At 40.7% G+C, this 12,236-nt stretch overlaps 1 protein-coding gene across 1 annotated transcript in view; it reads right to left on the bottom strand.

The window, feature by feature from the left end:
• Window positions 1-1,500: 1,500 nt before the first annotated feature.
• The window catches only part of rims1a (regulating synaptic membrane exocytosis 1a), a 110,461-nt gene continuing 99,725 nt past the window's right edge, over window positions 1,501-12,236 (bottom strand). The window contains exons 26-35 of the mRNA XM_084735433.1: window positions 10,559-10,668; window positions 10,027-10,145; window positions 8,470-8,630; window positions 8,130-8,344; window positions 6,870-6,902; window positions 4,735-4,900; window positions 3,281-3,393; window positions 2,995-3,096; window positions 2,718-2,857; window positions 1,501-2,260 (exon numbers count right to left, since the gene is read on the bottom strand). Coding sequence (XP_084591559.1) covers window positions 2,042-2,260; window positions 2,718-2,857; window positions 2,995-3,096; window positions 3,281-3,393; window positions 4,735-4,900; window positions 6,870-6,902; window positions 8,130-8,344; window positions 8,470-8,630; window positions 10,027-10,145; window positions 10,559-10,668 — 1,378 coding nt within the window. The 3' untranslated portion in view covers window positions 1,501-2,041. The remainder of the gene's footprint in view (window positions 2,261-2,717; window positions 2,858-2,994; window positions 3,097-3,280; window positions 3,394-4,734; window positions 4,901-6,869; window positions 6,903-8,129; window positions 8,345-8,469; window positions 8,631-10,026; window positions 10,146-10,558; window positions 10,669-12,236) is intronic.

Genomic DNA, 12,236 nt, shown 5'->3' with positions numbered 1-12,236 from the left:
GCAGAGACAACAGCTAACCTCTGCATCGCGGTACAGCTGCATGAAGCTGCCTCGGTTTGCTACTCACCCTGTTTACACCACAGACATATACGTACGTAGACGCTGCATCGGACTTTGGATTGTACGTTAACGTCGCCCCCACTTTGAGGCCTTTGAGGCCGACTTTACACCGTGAAACTTTCATGCAATTAGTTTCAATCTGCAAACTGCATGAAACTAGGGCCGCAATTAACAATTATTTTCATCATCGGTTAGTCTGGCAATTATTTCCTCCATCTATCAATTATTAATTAGTCTATAAAATGTCAGAAAATTGTGAAAAATGTTTCCCAAAGCCCAAGATAACATCCTAAAGCTACCTAACAATTTTTAAAGAGCTGGAGCAAGAGAATTTTGATTATTTTTTCTTTAAAAATTACTCAAACCAATTAATCGATTAAATAGTTAGTAGTTAATAGATTAAAATATTTGGCAATTAGTTTAATAATCGATTATTCTATTAATCGTTGCAACTCTACGTGAAACATAACTTCCAACTTGACAATTTATCAGGTAATTCCACTAAAATTTGCTGGCTAGATTTGTAATTTTATAATACAATATTTATAATATCATATATAATTGTCTTCTTGCTAGATTACCTCAAGTAATTATGTCATTGTGATTAAATTTGCATCTTTGTATCTTATTTCATATCACTTCATATCACTGGATAATATCAATTTGGAGGCGTCGAATCACTTTTTCTTCTGACACTGGCTACTTTCACTCACTGTTTTATAATCGCGGCCCTGGAGAATAGTAACACAGCATATCAGTGATTTAATGCTTATTGATAAATGATTTGCATAAAAATTTTGATAAACAACTTTGCCTCGTTTGTTGAGAGCATTATCAGCCTTACAATGTTTGTGATCTCCTCATGAAGCATCCAAGAGAACATCGTCTGACTTATTATTTTGTTCATTATGGTGATAATAATAGCTGTCGTCTTGAACTAAATCAGTTAAAGTCAGTTGGAATGATACCAACATTTTGATTGGCTGTTGCATGAAGCTAGTTTCACAAAGTTGAGTTTTGCACTTGTTGTAGCTCAGTGTCAGATGAGAGGGTTTTAAACCGTGTAAATAACCTTGTCTCACCACATCAAGTTTCAACCAACTAATGTTGCGTTAAAGTTTCACTGTGCAAATCCAGCCTAAATATGTACAAGTAAACAAGGGGAGCTACAGTTTTTAAGGATAAAAAGCAATAAAAAATTTCTTCAATTCAATTTGTTATTTCTAGATTCAAGGTTTCATGATTTATGTAGAATAAATTAAAAAAAACTTTTTTTACTTTCTTCACAAAGCATATAACATGAGTCATTGAAATCTGGTTGAGAAATAAACATCCAACTTCTTTTTATCCAGAAAAATGGCAGCTCCTTTGTTTACATGGATTTGTTCACAGGTCAGTGTTGACTGGACAAATATGATGGCGACGTTGATATATTGCAGCAACACACCGAAGCGGTCAATGCGGCGTCTATACGTCTATGGTTTACACCACTCACCCTTGTGGCCTAGCAGTAAGCTCTACTCTGATTGGCTGGAGGGCTGCTAGGCGGAGGACTCCATTTTGATTGGGTGCTCTGACCAGGGCTGCACGAGAACGTAAAGGAGAACAGAAAGAAAGAACACCAGAAGAGAGGAGTGAAGGATGATGGACAGAAAGCTCCACTGCTGCAGCTCAGAGGAGAAAACAAAGAAAGCAAAGCTATGAGAACAAAACGGCGTGCGGAGGAGGAAGAGGGAAGGTATGAGACGTGATTGTCAGACTCCAGCTAAGCTTTGATTGGCTAGTTCTGTCTCTCCCTCTCTCTCTTGCTCTCTCTTGTTCCCTGTCGCTCCGTCTGGCTTTTTCAGTGGTCGACCAAGGGCTTCTCGCGGTCGTCCCTGGGGCGTGTTCTCGCCCTCTGCTCAGTTCTGGTCCAGTAGCTGTGGTCCATTGTTTTGTCATTTAAGGGTTATTGGGAGGGTTTGCGGTCGCCATTCGGTCACTAGGACCGAACGCCCGGTGGCGGTCCTGAGCTGTCCAATGACGTCTGAGACGCCAGCCGCGTGAGCGGAGCTAATGTAGGGTCCACCAATGAGGACGGCGGAAACAGTTTGTACCAGCCAATCACCGTGCTCGAGAGGTCCAGGTCCTCCAATAGGATCTGTGCTACACCCATGAAACATTTGTGGTCCAATCGTCCATAATCACCCCACACTATCACCTGCAGGAGAGACGGGTAGACACGAGTTAGACTAGTAACTAGTCATGTCATTCAGACAAGTCTTAAGTCATTAAAAAACGTCCAAGCCGAGTCTCGAGTAATTCAAGACAACTCAGTCAAGTTTCAAGTCATTTGAAAAAATTCCAAGTTAAACTAATAAATATTGAGCTCAGGATGAAGAAAAGACAGTATCAATCTGTTCATAAAATGTTTTTTAAAGTTCCTGAAACTTTAAACAAGAATGTTTTTTGCTTTCAAGTCTCAAATCAAGTCATTAGGGAACGATGTCGCAATACAAAGTCGATTCTCACAGCAAAGTCCACAGCTCTGTCATAGAGCTAATTATACTGTAAGATGGTCATTTGCTGTTAAACCACGACTTAAAATCTTTCTTTATATAACATTAATTAAAATGTAAAAGTTTTTATTTGAATCTTTTTATGGACATTCTTTTTACCTGAAGCACCTTGCCCTGGGGACTCTCATCAAAGAGAAGGTGCTGCTGGTAGAGCGGCTCCAGGGTCTTTCGTGCAATCTTGGTTTTCTTTTTGGCTTTACAAGTTCCGTTATCCAGCAGGTACACCTTGACATAGGGAGCTGAGGATGGAGTGAAAAAGAGGAAGCAAAAAGAGACAGATAAAATGATGGAGGAGTGGTCTCTGCATGTGTTTGAGTCTGACATTCAGGTATCACACATAAGTGCTGTATTTATGGTTTGAGTGTGTTTGTGGTACCTGGGAGGGATTTGGAGCCTGGTTTGGGGGTAAGGCCTCGTGCCCTGATCACCTCAACCTCCAGCTGGCCTTTCTTATCCATCAAACCGATCTGAACATCACCTGTTTGTACCGGAGACATATGCAAACACATTATTGAGAAATCAGCAGAAAGTTCTCTTTAAATACAGTACACACAGTATATACATATATACACAGTATGCAGTATTCGCAGGGTTTCTTGTATTACAAATGAAGAATGGTGGGGTTTGGGATGCGCTGTGGATTCAATGGTGCCTTCACTCACCCATGGCAGGTGTTGCCAGTGTTTGCCGGCCAACCAGCTGACCGGGGCCCAAACCATCCAGGAAGTCACTGAACTGACTGTCGGCACCCAACCGCATACCTGAGAAGATCAGACTGACACACACACACACACAAATTATTCAATAATCCCTACATTGCCACTCAAAACACAGACTACATGATGCAACCGAGAGTAGAATTATAAGTTTGAGAAAACCCTCACCCTACATTATACTGTGATAATAATAACTGCATGATTTTAGAGGATTTAGAATGAGGACTAATTGAAAGGAAGCACATGGAAGAATGTAAAGTAATATAAGTAGCTCTAAGCTGTGACAGATGTACATTTACATGCTTTAATTTTTACTGGTGCAGAGCTAATCTGTTTCTCTCAAAGTCATTTTTGTGCATTTTATTTGCTACTGTCCTTGTGTCTACTTGTTGCTACTTGGTGCCTCCTGACATGATAAAGGCAGCGGCATCGACCTTAACTTGTTTGTTTACCTCCGAGAAAATATCAGATGGCAAAACACACAATCACTATAGTTACACATGTATAAGAAAAGAAAACAGATCTGTGTGTTAAAGCATTGTTCAAGTCGTGTATAGCCCAAGTGAACCACATGCCAGGACTTGTCAGCCTTGACTTGGGACTTGTAAATGACTTGTGACTTGCTAAACAATGACTTTGTCTGTTATATTTAGGCACAGTGGTGCTTTGAGCTTAATGCAACTGTCAGTATGCTAACATTTATTAACTATAGAGGAGAAACAGCCAGCTTCTGTAAATTATAGAAACTCGTAAAAATCATATTTCTTTCATAAATTGGCTTAGAATTGCAGGTTAGCCTATAAAACTATAATGCTTGTGAATAGAAGACATCATAATTTCCTAATGGTACTAAAGACAGAGCTCGCATGAACAAGTACAGCCACAATCTTTCCAGTGAATACTTTTTCACACAAACAAACATGAAGCGGTAATTCTTCTTGCTTTTGTAAAGATGCTCTTTTCTTGTGGCATTCAGGAGCTTCTTTCACACCACCGCACTGTAGCCAACAAGAAAACCACCTACTTGCAGGAGCATTCCCCTGAAAAGCAAAGCGTTTTTAAAAGCAGCTGCTACCGCTACGTTCCAAGGCTGTGATGACAGGCAGGCGTTTCATTGAACGTCTTACTGCTGGTAGAAACCCACCCAAAAGTCCACAAAACACAGACTAGCTTGCAAACCTCTGTATATAAACATGCTCAATAAAGTTAGGAGGAAAAATAACATAGCCTTCCTCTCCCTGAAATGAACGAGGGCGGCAAGTTACCAGGCGGCGGTGTGAAAAAGCCTTTTATGTTGATAAAATGCCACCACAGCTCTCATCACTTTACACTGCACATACGTATGTACATGACATTCATTCTGTGTTCACATGCAGGTCAGTCGTCCGGTGTGTACGTACTTCCCCTCAGAGCTGTAGCTGTTCATACTGCCATCAGTCGACTCTCTGCTGGCCTGTCGGTTCATGGCTGACCCTCCCCGCGGGTACTCCACAGCCATGCCCGTCTCCACGCTCCTCTGGATGCTGCTGCTTCCAGCCTTACCCACCTTCTTAGCTGCTGTTGCTTCTGGGCAAAAAGTGGAGATAAAAGACGTCTTAAACAGTAAAACTTAACAGGTGAACCAAGGCTGTTAACAGTTATCAGGCATCTCATGTCATACCTACCCAAAATGCACCACATTTTTTTTCCCAGGATAGCCAAGTCATGACCCACCCTACTCTGACTCTGATTGGCTAGTACTTGTTGCCTTTGCCGGTTTTGGTTGATTAGGTTTCAGCATGAGGGCAGGGTTAGGGTGGGTCATACCTTCACCACCCTGAGAAATAAATATGGATAACTGGACCTGCATTTGTAGAGAATATTAAAAGACTTAAAATATAATACAAGGTCACAAAATCTTACATATTGAGTCTTGTACTTTTTGCATCAATTCAAAACAAAAACTCTGACAAGCCTGATAACTTTGGCTGAGGTTTATCAATTTGCAGGACATCCCATGCAAATTAATATTCTACGGTGACCTCACCAACATCCAAAAACATCATTTATCTACAAGATAAACACATGGCAATCCTCAGGATGTGAGAAAATAACATCACATTTTTGTAAATTAGGAATGATCTACTGTTATTTAGGTGATGAGGTCACTGCAGGAAGGTCACAGGGTTTATTCAGTCCACCCTAATCTTGAATGTTTGGCAATGATGTAAAGGTAAAACTCAGAGGGCTGAAGAAATCATACGTCCAGATGTGAAGGAGGAGTTCAGCTCTTTATAAGCCTGCTGTTATAATAATAGGTGCATAATGCCCTTTTAGAAGGCATGGAGTCGGATTTAGTTTGATTGTGAAAATTAAAAGGCAGATTAGGTGTGTACTGTACGTTGCACCAATCAGACTGCATTGAGAAAAACAATTTTGACTCAGCCAGGCTGTTTGTAGAACTGAACCGTCCTTTGAACACAATGGTGACAGAAGAGGGTGGAGTAAGGAAGCGTGCCGGAGACAGATCTTGGGAGGGGCTGGAGGTGCATGAAACCTTCACCTGTCTAACAGAGCTGCTCTGAAACTCTCCCTGTCTGTCATTCACTCTCTGCCTGAGCTTGGTCTAACTAAAACTACTGTCAAGCTTTAACCTATTCTTTAACATTTCTTAATGTAATTCAAATATTTAAGAGTTGCTACATAGTGCATTTAACCCTTTGAAGAGTTTTTAATACAATATAATACAGCGGTTCCCAAACTTTTTCCTGAAGGGACCCTTTTTCTATAAATCAGCAAACTCTCAACCCCTGATTGAGTGATGTATTTTAGAGATATTTTTTATTATATTAAATGAATAATAATAACAGAACAGAACAACCACAGAATTAACCCAAATAAAGAAGGCAATAACAGCAGGAAGTTTGTGTAAAATGAACAATTTAGATGATATTTGAACAGATTATTCTGTAATCTAATCTAATCCTGTGAATTTTGCATCAGAGATGAGTTTTTGTGATATTTTTATGAACTTCCCTTTTGATAAATTCAATGTTTTCTTCTCTGTTAAGCTTGGCCACTCTGCTATTAGCTCTTCCTGCTTTAACTGTATATTGTAATAACGCAGGCCGAAGCTGTCACTGTTCCTTTATTCTTGGATTTTTTTTCAGTTTATATCTTAAATGATGATTCAAACTATTTACTACTTCAGTGAGTTTTCTTCACAGAAATGAATGAAATGCTGAGATATGGGCCTAATGCACATTTCTTAAGATGTTTCCTTTCACCCCTTAAAATCAAGAAGGCTTTGCGACCGCCTGTGAAGGTTTCGGGAACCCTGGTGGGGGTCAGGATCCCCAGGTTGGGAACCAGTACACCATGCTGGTTTATAACATGCAGCACCTTTATGGCACCTTTAGAAGCAACACCTGAAGTAAAGTGTTACTTCACCTTTCTTCCTGTCTTACAGTGTCTGACTGCCTGTCTTTCAAACTGCCTGCCTGGCTGTCTGTCTGACTGTCTGTCTGTCTGACTGTCTGTCTAACTATTGCTTTACCTTTCTGTCTGTCCGCCGCCTTACCCGCCGCCTCTGAAATAACACACATAACAACAACAAAGCCAATAAACAAACAACATCAGAAACAACAGCAACACTGGATACACTGATGATCTAAATGTGTTACAGCATTAGTGACATACAGGTTGTATGTGTGTGTGTGTGTGTGTGTGTGTGTGTGTGTGTGTGTGTGTGTGTGTGTGTGTGTGTGCTTTTGTCTTAAAGAGCAGAGCAGTTTGTTTCTGTACAGATAAAAAGACATTAAATCCATAAATAAATGCACAGAGACTCTTCAGTGCCCATTAAGGTCCCTTCCAACGGAGAAAACATGATGCATGAACTGGTAGAAAATTATCTGGCCTCCACATGCCTCTAAATAGTTAAACAGATAACAGCTCAGTGTGTGTGTGTTGTTTTACAGAGGTGTAGTAGCTCTTGTACATTAAAGAAAAAAAAATACATCTGAAAGATTCAACAGTAGTGTCTCTTTCCAGAAATCATGACCTGGTTACTCAAAATAATCCACAGACCAGCAATTTCATTTCTTTCTGTGGTAGAACCTACTGGAACTACTTTCTTTCTGCTTGAAAGAAAATAGTTCCTACATGAAACTACTCACAACACTGTAAAGAGCTGCATACCAAAAAGAAATAACACCTCTATTGTGTTCTTGTGCTCCTTTGCGTTAGATATGATGTCACACTACTTAAAGGTACTACAAGAAACTTTCATCTGGGTTGATTTCGGAGGCCCCTGTGGACAAAAGCAGCTGTTTTCACCACCATAACCACAAAATATCATCTCACGCCACTGCTATTCCCTCAGATTATCTAATTTTTCTATAAACAAACATCATCAAAGGGATTTGAAAGCTGCTGTATTCACATAAAAATCTCCTATGATATAGCGGCTTTAAGGAAAAATAATACTCACTTAATCAAGCAAATATTGCTGCTTCAGCTTTACTGATAAAAATTTATATCAGCCTTTTAACTTTATTCATCATATGCCAAAGACTGAATGATTTACCACACAATATAAAACAGAATAGATGCCATCAGAGGCTGCCAGTCTCCTTGGCGATGGTCTTATTTATTTACAGTAATTACACTAATGTATTAAAATTACTGTGGAGGTGCTTCTTTAAAGAAAGTGTCTGTGGTTGGTGGTGACGTAGTTGAGGCTGTCAGGATAAGTCGGCCTGCTAACATTTTCTCTCTGCGTGAATTCATGTGATGACTTCTCAAACTGTCCTCTGACCTGTCTGGCTGAGCTGCGAGGTACTCCGGCTGCGTCTGGATGGCAGGATGGCGACAACACGCTGACTGAGGCTTGAACGCCGCTTCTTGATCCCGCTTCCAAGGCTACCGAGCGCCGTGTCTGATTGGCTGCCGTCAGCGTGCTCCATGCCGTAGATCTCCCCACTCACGCTGGTGCTCTTCATCATGTGGCGGCCCGTTGCTCGCATGGCCCTGCTGATCATCGCATTTTACAATAACAATCAGCCAAAACTCTGTTTATGTCATATGATTTCATTTAATTGGAAAGTAAACATGAGCAATAACAGAATAAAGTGAAGTGAGTGAGTATGTGTGGGTACCTGAAGCGTCCCCGGGGTCTCTCTGATTGGATGGACATGTAGCTGGTGCTACTGATGCGAGAGGCACTGCTGGTTCGAGAGATGGCTGACACGTCGCTGACATCACTGTCTGAGGACTTATGGGAAACGTTCTCACTGCTCCTTCTCTGGTCCTTGTAGAGCTGCAGGAAACAAACATCACACAAAGTGTTGCTAGTGTACAGCTGAAAATCAACTGATCAAGAAACAAACAGGAGAGGTGTTACTGATGAGCTAATTTATGCATAACTGCTCAGTTTGAAGTAGGTTTACATCAGGTCACCGAACTCCATGTATCAACTGGAATGATAAAGGTGTAACTTCTATGTTGTACAACTTCTGCTCCCGGTCCTGGTGGTGTGTGTGCTCATTCACTTTCGTGGCTTAGTGCAACATTTAATGGAACTGAGCCATCCCTAATGTTATTTATAACACCTGCGCTTATCATGCAAAGCCAAGACAAAAATGTCTGTTGTGAAAAAGGCCTGTAGGAGATTTAGAAATGTCAAGCAAAGCCTGGACACGCAACGGACGCACAGAAAGACGGTCGACATGACAGCTCCGAAAAAGTGAAGCCAGGACATCTCAAACGACTCTCCCTCCCTGCTGGCAGATGGGTCAAGGGAGAAAACAAAAAAAAAATTAAGTACATGTCAAATAATATTTCCCAAAGATGGTTTCTGTCTGCCCGGGGGATCATGCGATCGCTTGCGTGTGTGCACTCTCGTGACCAACAGACCTGGAACTTGTCCAGAGTTAATCTCACTGGACTGATCAGCCTATTTTTTTTCCTGCATGTACATTCATGAATGTCTGCTGAAAGAAAGTTTGAAAACCCTTTTTTAAAATATTTATTACACTGTTTTTTTTGTGTTACAATTTACTGTATATCAGACAAACTCAGACTATTTAATATTTTGCAACAGAAAGCTGTTTAAAATCCCACAGTGATCAAGCCTTGATCACTTTCCATCGTCCACTTTGTTGTCCATGTTCTTATCCACATCACAGGATTGGCATTACTGCCACTTATGGATGTTTGAGTCAGTTTGTGTTGATGATCTATACCTTCAGATTGACAGCATTTCACATTCAGTCAGCTGAGGGACGTCGTAATGCTTCACAAAGACAGCTGTGACATGATGCATACAAAAAAGTTCAACTACCAGCATGTAGACACGTGTGAAAGTCAGGACTTCGCCATTAAACTGTCAGTTTTCTGTAAGTTAGGGACATGAAAAGCAGCCAGTATGGATTATACACTCCTGTATGTGAGAAGTGAGGTGCACTCTTGAGCGACTGCCCAGTTGGAACCAATTCATTTTATTGAGTGGTCTTCACCATTACGGTAACATAATTTATTACTTTCTTAGACAGTAAATGCAATTCACTGCGATGCACTTCAGCAACATTACGGCTCACGCTGTCTGGCTGGAGCTCTTGTTGTCTCCCTCCACTCTCCTGATGACTTTGTTTTAAAGTGAATCGTCAAGCTGAATGAAGCCAAAAAATAAAACATAAAAAACAGTTGTGTCCCACCTCCCGTTTGTTCTTGAGGGATCGGTCCAGGTCCTGTTGGCTGGAGGTGGGGCCGGCTGACACCCGGTTGGAACGAACCCTCATCTGGAGCTGACGAACACACTCCTCTGCTACCAGGGCTACACACGCACAAACACACACGCACACAAAATACGAGAAACTCAATAAACTCACATTTAATCAGACACTGCACTTTAATCTGAGTATCTGAAGCAAAAAAAAAAAAGGTTTGGTCGTGAGAACATTTTGGTAGGAATCTCTGTCTGTCCGTCCTTTGATTTTAACCACAAACGTTGAATCCGGTGTTGGCATGTTTGAATCCCAGAAAGGATTTTTTAAACTTAGTTTTTCTTTTGCCCTACAGGATACATCATGTGGATTCTGAAGACATGGGGTGTCGGTTTGTGATAATAATGATGACTAATGACTGCATCGGTGTAGCACAACTGTCAACACTGTACAAGCTGATGTACGAATTATCCCTCACCTTGACTTTATTCAGTTTCACACACACACAATCATCAGCACATACCTTGTTCTACGGTGCTGCTCTTGGGGGGAAGCTGTGGGAGTTGCCGTACTCTGCGTGCCGAGGAGGACGTCACTGAGGAGGAAAGAGACGAACCACCTTGGAGGTGGCCCCTAATATAAAATAACATGATAATGAAGCAGAAACAGGAGGGAGAGGTGGAGGAAAAGAGGAGAGCGGAGAGAGAAGAAAAATGAACAAAAGGATGAAAAGAATGGGAATAACAAAAAAGAGAGAAAATTAAATTAAAGTCAGTATGTTTGTGATACCCTGCAGCACCAGTCACTCGCTGGTCAACTTGACTTTATCCTATTTACAGTGTTATTTTGAAATTTCACCTGAAGGAACACAGCTTTTAACCAGTGGAACAAATGTGCAACATCAAATATAAAATTGCATAAAAACATGAGAGAACATGGCTGTAGGAAAAGCATCAGTCGTGAAAATAAAAGAACAGCAGCAACATTTCTGTGAAACTTCAGTGGCAAAAGCATATTCACAAAGTGAAGCAAAGTGAAACTCGTTCAGGGGTCGACAGTGAGGGATCCTGTCGCAGGAAGAGCAGCAAATAAAGATTAGATGGTGGAAGAACACAGAGAGAAGGTGAAAGCCTTTAAGCACGAATCCCATCATTATCTGCAGGCATTCATTCATTATAATCCATTCTCAAAGAAGACCCAAAAGCAGGGCTTATTCATGAAACCCACAATTTTTATTTCACTGTGAATTACCTGTCAGTTCCACGTGTTTTGGTACATTACTTACTGCATGTTGCAGCTAATTTGTATTGTTCTGTTTGTTGTTTATCAGTGTTACTGTATAAAGCTTCCATTCAAAATGAAGATTTCACAGGCCATCAACTGTTCCATTAAGGCCTCTGCACACCAGATGTGTTTTTTTTCTTTTTTGCACAAACTAATCGTGCAAAATTTGGGAGCAACCGCAAAGTCACAAGCTACGCAGATTTAGTTGGAATATGATGGAAAATTCCATAAAGAAAGTGAAGCAGAGCTACAACAATGACTGGGAAAGTTCTTATAACTGGAAGATAGTTTTTTGTGAAAACTGCTGAAGATATTTTTCAGTTTTACATGGCGGTGGGTAACCTGCAGTAACCTGTAACCTGCATGGTCTAATCAACCATCAGGCAAAGCACAGAGATGTTACAAGCTAAGGGGCAGAAATATATATTTTTAAAGTTAGATACATGTATCAAAATTTTAGACTAACTCTCAGCTTTAGTAACATGTTCCACACAAACTTTGTTGGGATTTGGTCACTCTGTGTTCACCAGACACCCTGGAACACATCATGAAACAGTTGTAATTCAGTTTTAGCTCCTGAACCACACAGTGAAATACACAAAGTCCTCCTCTCTTCCTCCAGGTATGCAATTTTCCTTCATTGTATTTTTTTCCCATGGTGCAATTTCTTTGTTTTTAGAAAATCACATCGTCAAGCACATCCAAATTACCCTCAAAATTATTTGCAATTTTGCCATTTATTCTCATCGCTGTTGGTGTGTAAAGGCCTTTATACTCAGAAGACGGCAACAGGATATAATTACAGACTCTAAATCTATTAGTTACATTAGAATTATGGTCACTTTACCCTTGTGTGTTAAAAATTGCCCCATTAAAAGATTGAAACAGACCAAAAATATGCAAAACAGACCTGGAAC

The sequence above is a fragment of the Lutjanus erythropterus genome, chromosome 14, assembly GCF_056507025.1.
Source record: "Lutjanus erythropterus isolate fLutEry1 chromosome 14, fLutEry1.hap2, whole genome shotgun sequence".
NCBI classification, from domain to species: domain Eukaryota; kingdom Metazoa; phylum Chordata; class Actinopteri; order Lutjaniformes; family Lutjanidae; genus Lutjanus; species Lutjanus erythropterus.
The sequence above is the reverse complement of the archived record's forward strand: the minus strand, read 5'-3'. Positions and strand labels throughout refer to the sequence as shown.